We start from the raw sequence: 20,721 nt of genomic DNA, 5'->3' as shown, positions 1-20,721 counted from the left end.
GTGAGATGGATGTATGAAATGCAACAGGATCGCAACCTGCAGACCAATCAGCCAGTCCCTCAGGGGTAGTAAAAGAGACTGTCTGCTAAGGCTATGCTCGGGTCACATGTCCACCAGCAACAACGGGTGCTCAAGGAGCAAAAGGCGTAGCCACACTAGACTGTGCAGTCTGTGCAAAACCGGTTTTTCTTAGGCAATTGCTACCAAATAGGTCTAGATTCTTTGGTTCCATCTAAGGAAGAGGAGTCACCCTTTGATTGACTTGCCTTCACATCTTACGAGTTCTTACCACTATTGTTTCCCTCCCGAAGAAGAGGCACCCAACCCCCTCTGCTCGGAATAAGGCTCTGATGAGGATTTCTTGTGAACTTGATCATACAGCCTCGCGTAACGCAAAAACTGGCACTCAAACTCGTAGAAGGTTGGCAATCGAGGCTGTAAGATGATGTGCTGAATGAAATTGAAGTATTTCTCAGGCAACTTATTCAAGAACATAACCTAATTGTCGTCTGACTTTAGAGAGCCAGTACTGGCGAACTCGGGGAGTAACTGCTTATATTCAGCCAACTTGACTTTCAGATCATCCCCTTCCTTAATAGAGAACTCTTGAAGCTCAAAGTTGAGATTTATGCAACACTGAGTACAATCTCAGGCCGCAGAGCGGTCGAGAAGGTGACTCCAATGCTCTGACGTAAGCAGGAAGTGCTGTAAGTGAGAGTGAAACTCAGGAAGCAATCCCTGCATCAGTTCAACATTGGCTATAGCATTGCGGGCTCTCCATTGACGGATGTAGTCAGGGTAAGCATAGGCAATAGACCAATGAGATGAGGTCCTAAAGACCTTGAGACTCAAGCACTTGTTGCATGAAATTCGACCAAGTGGTGAAATTCGACCCGTTAAAACAAGTCTTATCCGTGAAGGCATTCTTGGCCGTTGCAACAGGAGTAGTAGTGCTTGGAGATGGATTGTCTGAAAAAGTGTAATGGGAGTAAGAGGGGGAGTGGAGTGCACTTGGGAATGGACCCTAGAGTGCCCACTAAGCATGCAAGTAGTGTGCAAGGTGGATCCATAGATAGGGATGGGTTGACTAGACATGGGCATGGTAGCCGTATAAGGAGTGCATGGTGGAGGTGGGATGGGAACACGTGGAGCACAAGATGGAAATTCCTCCGTAGGTGTAACCAAGGGAACTGGGATGACGCACCATAAGCCAAGGATGGAATCCCCTGCATTTGAGTGGTCATGGGAGAGGTGAATGTGGGGGTAGTGAGGGGGATGCCCATCACAGCCATCCCACGTATTATGGGTGTGCTCATTTGCAGAAAGGTGAGAGGCATTGTGTTAAAGGGTGGCATTCCCCCTAACAAAGTACCATGGTGCAAAGAGATAGAAAATGGGGTAGAGAAGGAGAAGGTGCTAGGAGCCGAGATGGAAGATCCAACCCCTAGTGTGTGCGGTGCAGATGTGGAGTGTAATCTGAGATTTTGAAAGGATAAAGAGAGATAATCAAGGGTGGAGGTAGAAGAGGGTAGGATGGGAGGGAAGTGAGAAGTGTGTGTTACATACTAAAATGAAACAAAAGCTGTGGATATACCTGAATTCCGTCTACTTCGCAGGCCCCCTCTATTAAAGTTCACATACGCAAAGCGATCCGGATCCTGCACCTCAAAAGAAGAAACAGGCGAGGGTTTTGATTCATTCAAGTCAAAAGGGTTGTAAAACCTAACACGGAACTTGACTGAAATGATGAAGATGGATCATCATACGCTCCAAATGCCATATGTCCTCCATGATTGGAGAGGTGACCAGCCTCACAACCGGTCCGAATGTGGTAGCAAAGCTTGTAGGAGGGATGTGAACATTATCATACTTGTTACGATAGTACTCCTCGAAGACCTCTGTCATATTAGTGAAATCTGGAATAGAAGTAGAAAAAGAAGGTGAAGGTGAAAGTGAAGTGTTGTCCTCCTCACCGAGTCCATAATGTCATCTCAGGGACTCCCGTGATGGAGAAGCCTGATAGGACATCATAGGAACTAGAGAAGAAGGTATCTGGGACATTGTGATTTGGCTACGAGTCATATTGTCTGTCTCGCACAAAGACTAGCTCTCCACAATATCCGCAGGATACTCTTTACAAGAGCACTGGCTCTGATACCATGTGAAGAAAACTACTAGGTTTGCACTAAGGAAACACAAAGTATATGACCACGATAGAAACACAAAGAGACAGACATAGACACAGAAAGAAAAACTCAAACCCTAAACGCAAAACTCAAAACTCAAACAAAAAGAGAAGAAGGGAAAGAATAACACAACTCTGAAGTGAATGAATACTACAAATGAATGTAAGTGTACAGATACTCAAGGGCAGAGCAGTGTATCAGAGAATGACATCCACCGGAGACGGATCCTAAGTCTGTGACCACCAGTCAGAGTGTAGGATGGAGAGGATGCAGCAAACACACGTCTTAGGAGGACATGGAGCACCAAACTCAAGCTGGACAAATGACGAAGAGGGTGGGTAGATGTCATCTGGCGTGGAGAAGTTGTCGCTTGATAGAGAAAGCTCTCACCTGATGATGGAGATGGGCTGCTAGCTGTCACCTACACACTAGAGGAGTAAACACAGCAGCAAAAGGTGTGGCAACAATGTCGGGGGCTGGACAACCACGTGTGTGTGAACTGATGGCTCAAATCTTCACACAGAATAAGGTTGAATGGGGGAAGCCTACCTATTTATAGATGTTGAAGGGTGTCCCAAAGAATTAGGGTATTAGGGAAACCATTGAAACTCTCTCGAACTGCTCCCCTTTTTAGGGTTCTTCATTAATTAAGTGTGTTTTGGGGCTGTTTTAAGAATGCTAATTAGCTGAAAAGCGTGTTTTAGCTCAACACACATGGAAACCAAAACTCCAAATTTGTTGACCAACAAGGCAAGAGACAAAGAGATTAAGCAATGTCTCATCACATGCAGTGCAGAATTCTTCTCTCTCTTTTTTTTTTTCGTAAATAGAGATATTCTCTCTCTCTCTCTCTCTCTCTCTCTCTCTCTCTCTCTCTCTCTCTCTCAGCCCCACCCTTGCCCTTGCTGAGTTAAAAAATGCATAGCTTTACTAAAAACAACCCCAAAACATGCTTAATTAATGAAGAAACCTTGTTTATTTAAAAGAAATGAGTTCCTAGAGTGTTTGTGTCCCATAAGCACAAACCCACTTGGAAGTGCCCAAACTTTCTATAAATAAGTACGCTGCCCTCCATTCAGCCCTCAATCTTGTTTTTGCAGGTTTCACGTGCTTTCAACTTGCTACCCACACCCCTCTCGCGGAGGACATCGTAGTCTCAACTGTCCCTTCTGTCATCTACAATCCGGCACCTGTTTCCAACCCTCCATCTCTCGTTTGCTGCAGTTTCCAGCCAGGCCACTGTTGCTGACCACCTGCATAGCTGTCATACACCCTGCCACATCAACATACTTGTGCGTCTGTAGGCCCCAGCTACCGCCACCACAGTTTTCTCTCTCCTAACTGCTGTCACTGCACTTTTCTCTCTCATGTCTGTTGTCGCCATCATTTTCTCTCTCATGTTTAAAGTCGCCATCATTTTCTCTCTCCATTGCATGCATTTGATGTTTTCTCTCTCCTATAGCCTGCGTTTTTAGTCTTTCTCTCTCCTGCACTGTCGTCTGCATCAAATCCAGCCTTTGCTGGCTGTATTTACTAGTGTTCGATATCCGAAGGCTCTCTTGCTGCAATTCAAGATCCATTCAGAGTACAACACACTCTCTAATTCATTACCCTGACCTAATCCTTGAGATACAGGATTTCGAGGTTCAGTATTCATTCACTGCAGTTTGTGAAACGGACAGGAATGTCTAGTGAGTCAAGACTGGACAGTTAAGGTCCAGTATAAGTCTGGAAGAGACTGATGGCACTGTAGATTGACAAGCCTGGAAGAGACTTGTGAAAGTGTATATGGACAAGTGTGTTGAAGAACTGGCCTGGAAGAGACTAGTTCAAAGTGAAGATGGACAAATCTTCAAGAGATTAGTCCATGTGGAGTCATCAATGGAAATTCACTTTCAGTTGAGCTACATTACAGATTTGGATGTAGCCATAGTCTGCAAAGATGGTCAGAAGACTAGTGGGGATGCAATGGAAGCAACTCCTAAAATTTAGGGAGTTACTATTTTCGGACCCCAGAATCTGTTCGCGTCATTATCTTCGTTTTTGTACGAGGATTAATCCTCTGGTCTGTGCCGAGGTCAAATTTCGCACCGAGGATGGAGAATTTTAGACCGAAAGGTTTAAAACAGGAAAACTGTTACATGTATGCCATGTGTCACAAATTGGGCATAAATTCCCAAAAGAGAGAGAGAGGGCAGCACAAAAACGAGTTTCAATGCATGGGAGGCTCATTTTTGTGAAAGGGAGATGGATTGCTGCAAATGGAGAGCTCTTGAGAGCTAGTCTACCTTACCTATGCTGCACAAAGGGCTGAGCTTGCTTCCTACTCTCTCTTTTTCTCTCCTTGACAGTATGGTTATGCTGCAGAATCAAGGGCCTCTTCTCTGATTCAGGTACAACTGTGTGGGAATATGCTGTTTTTGCATGAGGCAAGAGCCTCCTTTCTCCAGGAACAGGAGCAGTTGTTTGCAGTTCCCAGCAGGGACAGGTGAGGGTGGTAACCTCACCAAGCAAGTGTCTGAAACAGCACTAAACCAGAACTGATTCTGGACTGTTCAGAGGGTATTTCAGAGCCCAATTGATGTCAGAATCAAGGGGCACTTGGCCTAGATGATGCAGGACAGTGCAGGGAGCAGTATGAACTGAAAACAGGTTTCAGAACAGGTCTGAACCAGTAATTACAGTGGGCTGAACAGTACAGGGAACAGTATGAGTTGTAAACAGGTGTCAGAACAGGTCTGAACCAGTAAATACAGCAGGCTGAAATGGTCAATTCTGCACTCCAACCAGAAGTTTCAGACTTGGGCAGAGTTTCCCCTCCTAGTCTACTTGTTTTGGGTCAGTAATTGTATTGTTCTGCCGCCAAATTTCACCCAGAATAGGTGAAAGACAGCCCATTGTACTTTCTCCTTTTTAAAAATAAAGAAATACCGCAAGGGGCGCCTAACTTGGGGGCCAACAGGGTGTATGTGTTGCAGCAGGAGCATTCTAGCTTCCTGTATGTCTTCTTGATTCTGTGTATTTAAGTTCATGTAAAGTGGGCAACTGTTAAATTGGGTGAAAGCATTTATTTATTTTGGTTGTACACTACTGCCCTTTCCAGTGAACAGGCCGGTTACAGTTTCTTTCTCATTTTCTTTGTGCTACATATTTTGATTAGATAGTTGTACCATCATACACATCTTTGTAACTCATAGTCTCATAGGTCATTTTGGCCCTTTACAAACATTAATATATCATTTCATTTCTCTCTCTCGTCACATTTTGATGCCCAATGACAATCAACATTGTACATGATTTTGTTTCATAGGCCGATTTTGGCCTTAGAAGACGTTAATATATCTTTCTTTCTTCCTCTCTTTCCCTCCCCCCTCCCCCTTTAGACTAGTCGTGGAGTCCCCACACTGGCACCACTTTGGCTAGTTCCTAGTTGAGGTTCGAAGTCTTCGCACATCACTACTATACACTAGCACTACACGCCATCAGTCACAGCTCACCGATTTCTTCTAGACAATGACCACACACACAGCACCCACACAAAGAGAGGTGACAGTCCAAAGAGCCGAGGAGATCAAGGCGGCACGTTGCCTACAGATACAAGGGTACCAGACACAGATGCCACATCAGAGAGACATGAGGAAAAACTACCACTCAACATGAGTGGTAGCTGACAAAGTTGAGGACCCAATCCGAATGCTACCCTCATATCATTTCATCCAATATGTATGAATATATTCTTTCCAACGATCCTAATTGAGTGGAGCTAGATATAGCGATGTCATTTAGCCACATAGCTACATCCACCCGTTGTATCCCTATATGTACACTATTTTGTTTTGTACATCACTTTAGCTTCTTTTCACAGTATATCACTGACCATCTTTCACCATATCACACTTTGATATCTAGTGACGATGAGCATTGTACATGGTTTTGTCTCACAGGCCAATTTTGGTCTCAAAAGACGTAAATATTTCTTTCTTTCTTTCTTTCTTCTCTCTCTCTCTCTCTCTCTCTCTCATCCTAGACGGATGTCACTTATGGACTGCGATGGACCGAAAGCACAACATTATGTTGGCTGGGAACACATGGAAAGACTGCTGGTCATGATGATAGCACGTATAATAAGGGCAAAAGCCTCAGTACCACAAGAGATCATCCGGGCAGAATTAGGCATTGCGCCCTTGGTAGTTGAGGCATTATTCCAAGCAATTATTTTCCTCCAGAGCATATGACAACTCCCTAAAGACCGATATCCTAGACTAGCGTGGGAGTCTTTAAGACAGCTTGCAGCTAAGGGAGATAAACAGTGTTGATATGCACATATGAGCATGTGGCTGAATTTACATGGCATGAGTACAGATAGACTACCACCATTTGATTACAATCTCGACTGCCCTACTTTGAGCCTCAGTCGTGTAGAGCTGAATAGTGTGGACAGGGCAGACATCAGTAAAGTGGAGATAGAAAGGACTTGGTCCAAGTCCCCCTTTCCCATTAGGCACAAAAACGGCACAATACCAATGTCACTTCTTGTAGCTTTCTCATTACGGCTTCATAGTGAGGCCGAGATACATGGATGCTCAACTTTCCCACGAACTCAAAGTTGGGATCTGGCCTCATCACGATGGAGCCATATTGCAGCCAATGAGAGGATGTGCCAACTTTGTGGATGGGAGCCATAGACGGAGGAGCACTACATTTGTAGATGTACTGTATACTATGATATCCGAGGCTAAGTTGTTGTCCCTCATCCTGTTCATCACCAACACTTCAAAAAAATAATGATGAAGATTAGTAACCTTTTGTTTCCCTTCCCCTTTTCATTGCTCCTTATTTTTCTAAGGGCATTTATTTGCTAAGTGGTTAGTTAGGATTACCACAAATGTAGCATTTGACATTTTTAGACCTCTTAGAAGAGTTGGGATACTTCTTTTGGGACCGAGTACTATGATATTTATTGTACCTCTGATGAGATCTTGCATGTCGAGAGAAGTGTTAACTATGACCAAACCTGTCTTCTATGAGTTGTTGATTTCTTCCACCATTTAGATTGAGAAGAATACCAAGGAGAACAATTACACTTTTCACAGCCAAAATCCTTGTAGTATTTTAAAGCATGTTTGCATACCTTACTAGGAAACCTTTGTTGAAGAGTTATAAACTTTTGTTGTTGACAAACTTCTTTCACTATTTGCTCAATAGTTTGAATGATTTGTCTCATGCTGTCATTGGAATCCCTGTTTTTAGACTGTATCTTCTATTTTGCAGAAAAATGCAATGGGTTCTGAAAAAGAGCACACGAGGTGTTTTTTCATGCTGCTATCATGAGCACCCATATCTTCATATAAAAGATCTCTCATTCAGATCAGATAGTCCTTATATTTGCAAGGGTCACAAAGCTTTGCCTTAAAGAAAGCTTCTCTCGCTTCAACCACTTCATCCAGTTTATTTCCCACAAGCTCTCCTAATAATCCTTCAAAAAGAAGAGTAATCAAATCAAGTTGAGAGGCAATCATTGCTTCTATTTGTGGATGCATAGATGTCCACCACTAGTGTAAGCCACCCATAAATCTACGAGTCATAGCATTAAGGATGTCGAGTCTATTGGCATTGGATTTGTCCAACAGTTTTTGGTTGGCATAGGCATATATCATATAAATCAGCATCTTAATCTCATCTTGAGTTTTTTCATCTATGGACCAAATAGGAAAGTTACAAACTTTTTAAGGAACACCCAATTTATCGAGCTTAGTTTTCTCATCTTTATGGCCATTACTAGAATGAGCATTGAGAAACTCAAGCTCATCATCAGCATCAAAATCATGAGCCCGGTGAGGATTAATGGACACAAAACTATCATCAACTACACTATCATTATCCTCATCAAAAGAAGAAAATACTATAAATTGTCATTGGGCATTATTATCCATGATGTACCACGCAGGGATATATGATGAAGAAGTTTGTTGTAGGGATTTTCCCATCATGTGAGTATCATATTTATTTTGAACATACCTACCAATATTATCCTTATCTGAATAAATTGACATTCCTCCATCGCACCCCCGCGCTACCCCCCCTTTCTTCCGCCCTACCCCCCGGTGGCGCACTACGCCTCCCCCTCCCGCCAAGCAATCCCCCCTTCACGACACGCCCCCGTGCTGCCCCTGCCTCTCACGCCCTGCAACCCCCGTCCCGTCGTGCCCCCCGCACTGGCCCCCTCTCTCCCACCTGCCCCCCCCTTGGTGGCACGTTGCGTTCCCCCTCCCCGTCAAGAACTCCGCATGTCTACCCCCTCCTCGCCACCGCCCCCCTGCCACACGACCTCTCCTCATCTCCAAGCTGCCCCCTCGACCTCCCTCTCGTTGACTACCGCCAGCATCCAGTGAGCCACCACCACCTGGGTCAACGTCCCCTCCTCTCTTCCATTTCGACACCGCTACCTCACTTGCTCCGCCACCAACGCCTGTAAATAGCGATAGCCCAAAGCAATCGATCATCACCCCCCCCCCCCGGTTGCTCCCTCCGTCTGCAACAACAACATTCCCCTCCCCCGATAGCAAAGCAATTTGGTCCATAGGTCCTCAACAGGGACACGCAATGGAAACCCCTAGTCAGACGCCGGTGCATTTTGCGAGTGCCCCCCAGTCAAACACCTACGCATCGTCCTTAGAACAGCTCTTAGCTGTCTGTGCCACAAAGCTGGAATTGAAAAAAATAGCAATCTTTGGTTAGGTCGTAGAACACTATCCATCTAGGGCCCAGCTTCGGGATTGGCTTCACTCCACACTACGCATTGGCACAACGCAGATCGCAAAGGTAGTTCTCATGGGTCAAGGGATCTTCATGGTACGACTCACCTCCACGGGACGCAACCTGTGGATTAGTGGATAGCTCATCTTATGCCTCCACGAAGGGAGTCATCTATATGGTTTCCTAGTATAGTGGCTTCACAATGGAGGAATTTACAAAAAATAAAATCTCTTATCCAAAAATTACCTCCTCTTCATTTACCAACAAGTTATCCCTTAATTGTGTATATAGATTCCTTTGATATTGGATGGGGAGCATTGCTTTGTGAAGACCTTACATGAGATCTTTCAGCAACAAAAACCAAAACCAAAAAAGAAGGAAAAGACAACCCACTACAAATATGCCTCTATTCCTCCCGCATCTTTTCTCAAACACAGAAAAATTATCCTTCATACCAGTGGAAAATATTAGACATCATCAAAGTCATTAAAGCCTTTAGAATTTTTGTGAAATTTGTTTCTTTTACTATACGCACACATTTACATGTGCATGGACATCTCTCAAAAAAGGCACCAACAGAAATCAGCAACAAAAGATTACTTAGGTGGTCTCTTTTTTTATGAGTTGGATGTGACCTTTGAGCACATCCTTGGAAAAAAACAAATCACTTGCCGAGTTACTTTCCCATAGACCTAACATTGCACCCACTTAGCCTTGCACATTATTCCCCACTCAAAAAAGTGTACTATATTCTCCGCTAACATAGTAGTGAATGACTCACACCACACTCAAATTAAATCCTTTCTCTCTCCAAGACTTCTATATAAGGCCTCCTCGGCGGCCATTGTAGAACAAGAAAGGAAGGAGATACAAGCTATCACTCTTAATATACTATCTTCTGCTGCAATCTCAAGTGCACTCACTCTTGGCTCTCTCTATGCTCTTCTTTTACTACGCCCAACTGCACTCACTCTGTGCATATATATATATATATATATATATATATATATATATAGCTTTGTGTGTGTGTGTGTGTGCTGGCATGAGAGTTTCTAGATGCACAAGTAAGAGCTCTACGTGGCATCATGCATGAATGTGACTGCTGGCGTGAATGCCCTGCTGACCATGAAGGGAACTGCTCTCGTGAATGGAAATGCTCATGTCACTAGAATTCTATGCTTTGCTCACGTGAACACCCTGCTGGGTGACAACCCTTTGATGTGACTGACAGGCTCACTGTGGCGTGACAGCCTCCAAGTTATCTGCAACACTGTCGTGACAACCTTCAATTTTTCACATGACTGTTGGAATGCCTTTATGACCCTTGCTGTTTGTGACTGCTGTAAAAAGTGAGTGCAGTGATTATAGTGAATGCAACAGTACCTGGTTGCAAACAGTGAATGCAATTGAACCCTGCTGTAAACAGTGAATATAATTGTCAAAGACTAGGGGACTCACAAATTGCAGGCTTGATTTGATTTATAGGCAGTTAATGCAACAGGGAATGCAGTAGTAAGCAGCAAATGCAAACATTAACCCTGCAGTAGGCAGTGAATGCAAGTGTGTTTAGAGTGAATGCATTTTCCAAATATCACCAGCTTTACAGGAGTGCAGATTTGGTTTGATCCTTATGCAGTGAATGCTGTGTGCTAAAAGAGTGAATAGTAAACAGGAAAAAAAGTTAATGAAGACATTTAAAAATGCCAAAAGAGAATGCATCAGCTCACTCCGCACCAGTAGTAACAGATGGACCTTCTCACTCACTGTCACTTCTCTCTGACACTGTTATGCTCAATTCAAGACATGACTGATGGTATCTAGAGAGACTAGAGGAGACAGTGGTCAAGTACTTGGGTGCTAGAACTTGGGCCTTTGTCCCTGGGTAGGCTCATCACAGCCAGCTCTTCTTCCCTTGAGGGCTGCTCCACTGATAGACGAATGGCCAAGGCTATGTCATCTTCTTCTCTCCTCCTGAGCTCCTTGACTTCTTCATCTACTTTCCTCTTTCTCTCCTCTTCAGCCCTCTTGGAATCTAAAATTCTTCTGGATAATTATTTTACGTTGAGTTCTCCCATCGCAAAGCGTCCCTACCACCACAAGTGACTTTCACGAACCCCTACGCGAATCCTGTGTGACAATGAGTTAATCAAGTGATTGAGGATATTCTACGTGCATATTGCAGCAAGGAACCTAAAAGATGGATTCAGTATCTACCCTTAGTGGAATTTTCTTATAATGCCTCCTATCATCGAAGTATTCAGATGACTCCATTTCAGGCACTATGAACATAGATACAATGCTAACAAAGGCCTGAACAAACAAGATACCTTAGTCTGCAACAAATAAAAGAAATAAGTATGATGGGAGGCTGTGTCAACATATCCTAAGTTAGAACAACAAGCCTAATGTTAAGAGGAGAAAGAGGCAAGACCGTGATCAAGACTAGCAAACTTTTGTGCTTGCATTGCTACAACAGAGAGACCTGGGCAAAAAAAGGGCACTCAAGTTCTTGGGAGAGACGAGAGAGACAAAAGTGTTGAAGGAGATGGCAAAAGTGAAAGCCCGTGCCCATCTGTGAATGGGCCACCTGCAACTAGTTAGACCACATAAGGGTTCATGACTCATCATGATCGGTTCACTCTAGAACCTTCCTAAATTTATGCCCAAAGCCAATTCTCTATCATCATGATCGCATACAAGATGCCATGAGCCTAGTCTCCCATGTGGAAATATCAGGTCTGCTGAGTCCCTTGCAAAGTGTCATGGCTGACAACAGTCACTCGCTCTATCCTTTGTTGAAGGCCTTACTATCAGAGATGATTCTCTCCTCTTATTGTAAGCTATACATGGTGCAATGCACTCAGGCCTAAATAGCCAAAATACAATTAGGCCTAAATGCATAGATTATGCATTGTCTAGATGTATGCCACTTAGCTTATGCATGGCTTATGTGCATTTACGCTATACATTTCCTGGATGGATTGCGTTCGACTGATACAGTGAATTACATGTCTTTCTTAAAGAAGGTATCTGGAGATAAAAGTAACACCATTATCTAGCCCCTAGAGAATAACCTGAATATGGATAGAGTTGAGAAGCGATATCTCCTTTAGTGTAAGCTCATTAGCTTCAGCCAAGGCATTATACATTGCATAATAATTTCGAGTTACTCGTAGCTTTTCCTGCATCACAGATGGAAAACATTGTTGCCATTACAGGACATATCTGAATAATGGAGAAGAATGAAAGGGTATTTGAAGATTCTTAACCTGTATATGCAAATAAAGTTCCACAAAACGCCTCTCATACCTGCACTATAAACATACAAAACTTTACTCTGGCATCCTTGCAAGAAGCTACAGTGCCTTATCTGACCTCCATAATACAAAAACACAAAGGTTGACCTACTGCATAAGCTCTGCTTGACATGGTACATCATCGATCTTTCGACAAAGTGTCAGATATTTTTGGGTAGTCTTTCCCAAGTCCTACAAATCGCAACAATTTTGTGAGGTTAAGTTGAAGGTGACACAACTCAAACAATAGTTGTGTCTACAACTACAAGCTCCTAGCTTCTAAGAAAAATAACCATTGTAAAATCTGGTGATCTCCAAACTTGAGTCTCGTGTGCAAAATGGATGCACCCTCGTATTTCCACGTAGCAACCTAGTTCTCTACTTCACTCAAAGAGAGTATGCTTTTGCCCCATCAAGTGAGGCACATCCATTATCTAGTCCTCCCTAAACCAAAGTTGGTTGGGGTGGTAGGTCTCTAAAACTAGACTACTAGATTTACTTATGCTTATCGTTAGTAAGTTACCTAGTGTATAAGGTCCACCCATCCATAAAGTGTAATAGCTGGGATCACACTCACGCAATTTTGATCTAAAACCATTATATAGGATTTTATAAGTTATGCTATCACATTGTTGTGATGTGTAAAACCAAATTTCTTAATTAGCCCTTTACATCGTACTATTACTTGCATGTTCTCAATCACATGGCACAAAGGTAAAACAATCAAGGTAAAAATTGTGGTTGTTACTAGATCTTTCTAGAATTTAGGCATACCAAGCCCACCTCCAAACCCTTTTCATTTACAATTTTGATTTACTGCTGCTTACCAGCAGATATATTGACATGATAACGCTCATCCATATGGTCAAACATTTTATCAGCATTACATGCAACAATACACTTCACTTTATCCATTCAACATCACAGCACATTAATAGTAAAAAAAGATTTGGATGCAACCAAAAGGGTTTATAATAAAGGAGCACTTATTACAACCAAAGGGACTAAACTAACCTTGATGCAACCAAGGAAGTTAATTGGGTACTTAAAGATGGTATTTGCTAGGAAACCAGCACTTAGCCCCATATAAGGCAAGGATTTAGGGTTTTGGCACATAGTTTGTGATTGCAAGGGGACACCATTCAAAGCTTATGAGCACGCAACTACCATTAGAAATGAAAGCAATGTTGAGATATCAAATTCATTACGTGCATTGATTCCATTAATTTCTATTTTGGTTTCCATTTACAGCCCCAAAAAGGCTTTATTTATATCATTTAATAGTATCAGGGCACCACCCGAGAGAGCCAGGGTGTCAGCCTAAAGAGTTCAGTGACTCATGAGCCTATAAATAGGGCATGGCCATCTTCACTCTGCACTTACTCTCTCATTCATTTTTCATCATTCCCCCATCACACCTTCAGCCTTAGCCCTCTACCACTCCTGTCCACACCCCTACCCTAGTGGATATCTCAGTTTATGTTGATGTCTGGCTACTTGTGACACTTTACCAGTAGGCAATTTCATCCTAGAGGTCTTCTTTACATCACCATCAACTCCAAAGACTCCAGATTGCTGCATTTTGAGCCCACATAGTCTAGTGGCCTGTTCTTCATCATCTTGATTGTCATACTTGTTGGTTTCACTCCTCGCTAGACTTGTATAGCAAATCATCTTCATCATTGTTATGTGTTTCCAACTCCGACTGCCAACCCAGTATAAAGAAATGCTCATCTACAGAATACAAATAATTGTACGACAAACACACAAATTGACAAAGAAACATAGTTAGGGTTAGGGTTAACACAGAGATAATGAACACAGATGATGATGAAACTGAATAATGAATGAATAGATACAATTCTCAATGTAGTAAACACACTATGCAGTGATGAAAATTGACCCCTGAACTCTAGTGTCTCGGGGACCGGGGTAGAGAGTATGAGTGGAAGAGTATGTTGTACTCTAGACGTATCCTGAAACACAGCAGACAACCTCCAAATGTGTCTAGGAGTGGCAAATGCTATGTAGGCCAGATCAATGATAGACACGCAGTAGAAAATGCAGAATCAGTAAACGCAGATCAGGTTGATGACGTGACAGCTGGTGATGGTATCAGGACAGCAAAACACAGCTCTAGATGGTCCAAATCAGGCACGGCAGCAGCTATCTAGGTCAATCACAGCAAGAAGAGGAATCATCAGCTGTAGGCAACAGCTGCTGCAGATGACCAAATGTAGGCTGTCAGCGCAGACAGCAAGAAGAACAAGGTAGAACAACAGTTGCCTGGCTGGACAGCAGCCTGAAGAAGGCAAGAGACAATCATCAACAGCAAGGGAGGTTTGGGCAGCAAGAGCCAAATTGTAGAAGTGATGATGACAGCTCCTATCAAAGAGGGCTTAATACTCTACCTCAACTATGGAAGAAACCATCATCTCCTGCTTATGGCTTGACCATGAAATGGGAACTGTGCCCAAAGAAAAGATGTAGCCTTCGTGAATTGTCCAAGCACCCTTTTATAATCATAGGCATCCAAAGGATGTGGATAATGATACAATCTATAAATAATAAATCTCTCAAGCAAAAATGAACCAAAATCCTGTCACCATCAAGAGAAAAAGGATGCCCCCTCTCAATGTGGAAAGAAAAGCCAAAGGGAATCACCCTCTGCTCGTCAATCCAAAGCAGTAGGGGAGGATGCACCCATGTTGATCCTAGAAAGCAAGTACTGAAGAATCGGACAATTGAATGCTTTGGTCAATATATCTACAAAATTATCTAATGTAGACACAAACTCTAGGCAGAGGGTACCTAGCTCAACTTGCTCTCTAGTGAAATGGCAGTGTATGTGAGAGGGTGTGAGGATCGAGGTGCAGCTGAGAGTGCAGTAGACAGTGTGAGAGTGAGTGAGACAGAGTGAAGCACGACACCCAAAAGAATAGACTGAAAGAGTGTCAAATGAAAGTACAAAGTACAACCCTTAAACCTTAGGGTTGTAGGGGGTGTTCACACCCGAACACGGTAAGTGCCCGTAAGTGCGTAACATAAGCACATAAGCACAAACGAAAATAAGACTATAAGTCTAGGGGAAAAAACCTCTCCTACCGAGAGTAAAAAGTGCCCCAGTGTCCTACTGATCACCGACACTCCCATATGAGCGTAGGCGTAAGTGAGGCGTGAGTCAAATACCCAACAAACCCCCCTGGAGTGAAGAGTGATCAAGAGTACAAGGATCATCCGCCACCAAAGGATATCAAATTTAAAGCATCGCGAAATGCTTCAAATTTGTCACGAGGAAGAGCTTTGGTGAAGATGTCTGCCACATTACTGTTGGTAGGACGATAGACAAGGCTGATATCACCTGCATGTAGCCTCTCTCTGACAAAGTGATAATGGATCTCAATGTGTTTCGTGCGGGCATGAAACACTGGGTTCCGTGCCACTGCAATGGCACTCTGACTGTCAGTGAACAAAGGAGTAGGCTCCGAACAAATACATCCAGATCAGCTAGCAAGTGTCTAAGCCATACACATTCAACTGTGGTAGTGAAAGCTGCCTTGTATTCAGCTTCACATGACGATGTGGCAACAGTGGATTGTTTCTTGCTAAGCCAAGAAATGCAAGAAGAGCCAAGAAAGAAACAATTGCCACTAGAGGAGTGACGTGTATCATAATCACCAGCCCAATCAGAATCACTGTAAGCATGTAACTGCAATGGTTCCCCCTTGGCATAAAGTAACCCAAGAGATCTAGTACCCTGCAAGTAACGAAAAACACGCTTGACAGCTTGCCAATGTGACATTCATGGCTGATGCATATACCTGCTCAAAGCTGAAACTGCAAACTGTATGTCCGGCCTAGTGTTGCATAGGTAGATAAGACATCCAACTGCAGGAGCATATGTATGTATATCAAACAAATCACTGTCATCATGTAATGACAGTTTCAGTCCAGGTTCCATGGGGGTACAAATTGGCTTGCAATCCTGTAAGCCAAACTTCTCAAGAAGCTGCCCAATATACCTTGACTATGATAGCCCAAAACCTCGAGCATCATGTATGAACTAGATGCCCAAGTAGTAATGCAAAATTCCCAAGTCAAACATGTCAAAAGTTTGCTGCAAATTTTGTTTGAATGCTGAAATCTGATCAGCATGTGTTCCAGTGAGCAAAAGGTCATCAACATAAAGACATATAATCAGCATAGATTCCCCTTCTTTACATACGTAAAGGGTAGACTCAGATGAGCTGTTTAGAAACCCCTGACCAAGCAAGAAAGCATCTATTTTTGCATACCAAGCTCTAAGAGCTTGTTTCAAACCATATAGTGCCTTTTTGGGCTTGCAAACCAAATGTTCTGAGCCTTCAACTGCAAAACCAATGGGCTGCTGTACATAAACTTCCTCTTGAAGTTTCCCATGTAAAAATACAGTCTTGATATCCAGCTGATGCACTTTCCAACCATAATGTGCAGCCAAAGCAATCATAGACCTGATGGTCGTCATACGGGAAGTAGAAGCAAATGTCTCCTCATAGTCAATGCCCTTTTTCTGTGCGTAGCCTTTAGCTACAAGCCGTGCCTTGTATTTATCAATGGATCCATCTACTTTCCTTTTCACTTTGTAGACCCATTTCGTTCCAATGGCTTTCTTCCCAAATGGCAAAGACACCAAATCCCAAGTTTGATTCTTAGTGATAGAATCTAATTCAGCTTGCATTGCTGCCATCCAATGCACACTGTGTTGTGCATCCTCAAAACATTCAAGATCTTCATTATCAAAAGTACTTGCTGCCATAACAAACTCCATGGTATGTGCTGAATCATGCAAACGAGTTTGCCTTCTAGTATGACCAGCCATGGGTGCATCCAAATGACTATCTTGCATAGTCAGCAAATACCATCTAGGTATCTGTCTAGCTTCCTGACTGTGTGCAAGCTCTTGCTGAATTTCAGTTTCACCATTATGTTGAATATTCCGATCAGCCAATGGCTGAATTTCTGCACTTTCCATAGGAGCAGCTGGCTGAACATTAGGTTTATTTTCTGAAGCTCCAGCTGAATCACCAAAAGTAATGGGCAGCAGCCCTTCAAAAACATCACGGGCAGCCTGATATGTGTCCAAACCAGCCAAGGATAATTCTGATTTTTCATCAAAAACAACATCCCTACTGACAAAAACCTTCTTTGTAACGGTATCATAGAGTCTGTAGCCTTTGCTCTCACTGCTATATCCCATAAAAATGCACTTAACAGCCTTGTTGTCCAACTTTTTTCTAAGTACCTGTGGAATATGGGCATAGGCAAGACACCCAAAGGTACGGAAGTGGCCAACAGAAGGTTTACGGCTGTTCCAAGCGTCAAAAGGTGTGATGGTCTTCAAGGCTTTGGTAGGGCATCTTTTCAAAATATGGCAAGCACACATGACTGCTTCCATCCAAAAACTATAAGGCAAGCTCTTTGCCTTCAGCATACATCTGGCCATCTCCATGAGTGACCGATTCTTCCTCTCTGCTACCCCATTCTGCTGTGGAGTATAGGCAGTAGTGTACTAATGGACTATGCCTTTCTGCTTCAAAAAAGAATTCAGCATAGAGGACATGTATTCCCCCCCTCGGTCCGAACGGATGGTCTTAATTTTGCATCCAGATTGATTTTCAACAAGTGCATTGAAAGCCAAAAATGCATCATACACTTCTGACTTCTTTTTCAAACAGTAGACCCAGCAAAAACGTGTAAAGTCATCAATGAATGTCACAAAATAGTAACAACCGCCCAATGACATTGTTTGCATAGGCCCACAAACATCTGAATGCACCAACTGCAATCTGGTTGTTGCTCTGAAAGCAACATCACGGGGAAATGAGAAACGATGCATTTTCCCCAAAATGCATCCCTCGCATAAGTGCTCAGAAGGTCTCTCCAAGAGAGATAAGCCATCTAGCATCTGAGTATAGTGCAAAAGCATCAAGCTGCCAAAGTTTACATGCCCCAAACGAGCATGCCATAACTCCGCCTGTATCATAGTAGGAGTAAGAGTGCATGTCAAGTATGCCGACTGATCTACTGAAAGAGCATCCAACTCATATAAACCATGACACAAAGATCTTGTCAAAACCAAAGTCATGCGTTCTTTATCTCTAACCATGCAACAGTCATCATCAAATGTGACCTGCAACCCACAACGTGCCAAAGAGGAAATAGATAGCAAATTCTTCTTGATCCCAGGCACAAACAAAGCATCCTGCAGGCGGAGAATAGAACCATCAATGGCTGTGAGCTGAATCTCCCCAATACCACGAACAGGGTATGATGCATTATTGGCACACTGTACAGATTTCCCAACGGGAGGTGCACTAACTAAAGCAAACAAATCTCTGCGAGATGTAATATGCCTAGAAGCACCACTGTCAAAGAACCAAGTGTCCGCATCTTCTGTAGAGCTAAGTGCTCTATCAGCCCAAGAGATGTCATAACTGCAAGTGTAAAAACAATAGTCCCTGTCTACAACAAAGGACGCGGACTCACTAGTAGTGGAAGGAGTAGTAGAAACAGACATTCCTGACTCCTTCTCTTTGGCGATGCGCTTCTTGCACTCAATTATATAGTGGCCTGGCTTCTTACAATAATGACATTTTCCCTTTTTAGCTTGCGTGCCCCCTTGTGTCTGATTCTGTGATGTGCCAGAAGTACCAGAACTCTGTGGAGCATTTTTTACTTTGCTGTTTTTGCCTTTCTGTCTTGCCACAAAAGCCTGCTCAGAGACTATAGCATCCACACCACTATTTTTCCTTGTTTGCTCCTCCTCTAGAAGCAAACTAACCAGCTGAATAAAAGTGAGGGGGTGCTCGGCAATCCTCATGGTGAGGTTCAAGGCAGTATGAAAAGACAAGTACGAAGGAGGTAAGGAATTCAAGGTGGTGGATATCAACTGTGCATCCGAAAAGTACTCATCTACATTCATGAGCTGCTCCCGCAAGTCCTGAATCTTATTCAAGTGATCCTACATAGAATCGCCCTCATTCATCTTCAAAGTCTCTAACTCTTTCTTCAAGAAAGAGATTCGAGTCTCATTCTTTCCTGCAAACATATACTCCAAAGTCAGCCATGCATCTCGTGAAGAAGATGCTGAACGAATATAAGGGATGATGGACCCCTGAACTGCCAAAGCAATCAACGACAAAGCCTCTGCATCTCGTGTATCCCAAGCTTTTTGAGCTGCAGTTCTTGGAGGAAGTGGCTGAGGTGGAGCGGGCTGAGGTCCCCGTTGTCCACGTGCCCCTTGAGGAGAAGTAACAGGAGCTACAACTCCCGGTCTAGTTTCCTCTCCTCTGACATAATCCCATAAATTCTTAGCCACTAATACATTCTTCATCATGAATGACCATAGCGAATAATTGTTTCCATCCAATCTGTCTTCCTTGGATACATAGGTAAATACATCACCTCCCTGATTTGCCATGATGACAAATTTTCAAAGACAAATGAGCAATGTCAAAGCAGTATGGGCTGGAAATCTGCAAATTTCCAGAAATTGCAGCACGCACACTTCTGCAATTAATGTGCAAGGGTGTGCTCTGTCAAGAACTGTCTCTAATGCACACTTCCCAAGGTGCAAACAATGCTCAGCAACACTATCAACAAAATCTCCAAAATTTCTGCCAAAATTTCTGTCACAAATACCCCAGAATGTGCATTTGATGTGTCTCTGTCACAGACACAAGCACGTGTCCCAATGCAGAAAACTGATCCTGCTGCTGCACGAACTCCTGTGTTGAAATAAAAAATGCAAAATGTTACCTCTGCAGAATGATTGCAGCTGACTGACGACGAGCACAGATCTTGAGGCAATGTCTGCGCACAGGAACAGGCTAGCGAACCTGGTGGCGGGCTGCTGCAGGTACAGGAGGCGGCGCCTGCAACTGGCGGCGCTGACAGGTGGCGCACTGGGCAGAGGAGGCAGCGCCTGCAGCTGGCGGCGCTAACAGGTGGAACGCTGGGCAGAGGCGGCGGCGCCTGCAGCTGGCGTCGCCTGCAGGAGCAGCGTCAGCACGCGCAGATTTAGGGCGCGCATAGGTACAGGTGGCGCGCGCAGGCAGATTGCACGCGCAGGCAGGTGGCGCGCGCAGGGACTGGCGGTGCCTAAGGAGGCGGCAACTGCAGGAGCAGCGTCAGGTACAGGAGCAGGGCAAGTACAGCAGGAGCACGAACAGGCAGGTACACGGGCGTCGGTGCGGTCGGGACTGCACACTGCAGACAGGAGCTGAGCTCTGATACCAAATGTGAGAGGGTGTGAGGATCGAGGTGCAGCTGAGAGTGCAGTAGACAGTGTGAGAGTGAGTGAGACAGAGTGAAGCACGACACCCAAAAGAATAGACTGAAAGAGTGTCAAATGAAAGTACAAAGTACAACCCTTAAACCTTAGGGTTGTAGGGGGTGTTCACACCCGAACACGGTAAGTCCCCGTAAGTGTGTAACATAAGCAC

General features: G+C 43.7%; 1 protein-coding gene across 16 annotated transcripts in view; it reads right to left on the bottom strand.

Moving 5' to 3' along the window:
* The window catches only part of LOC148036958 (paramyosin-like protein), a 197,350-nt gene that overhangs the window by 135,503 nt on the left and 41,126 nt on the right, over positions 1–20,721 (bottom strand). For all 16 annotated transcript variants that reach the window (XM_087675891.1, XM_087675890.1, XM_087675892.1 and 13 more), the window contains exons 3-5: positions 12,351–12,430; positions 12,212–12,251; positions 12,017–12,124 (exon numbers count right to left, since the gene is read on the bottom strand). In XM_087675891.1, coding sequence (XP_087532017.1) covers positions 12,017–12,124; positions 12,212–12,251; positions 12,351–12,430 — 228 coding nt within the window. The remainder of the gene's footprint in view (positions 1–12,016; positions 12,125–12,211; positions 12,252–12,350; positions 12,431–20,721) is intronic.

This window comes from Lygodium microphyllum, chromosome 4 (assembly GCF_053477565.2).
Source record: "Lygodium microphyllum isolate KBCC chromosome 4, Lygodium_microphyllum_v1.1.10, whole genome shotgun sequence".
Lineage (NCBI taxonomy): Eukaryota > Viridiplantae > Streptophyta > Polypodiopsida > Schizaeales > Lygodiaceae > Lygodium > Lygodium microphyllum.
Note: the sequence above shows the minus strand (reverse complement) of the source record. Positions and strands in the feature narration are given on the sequence as shown.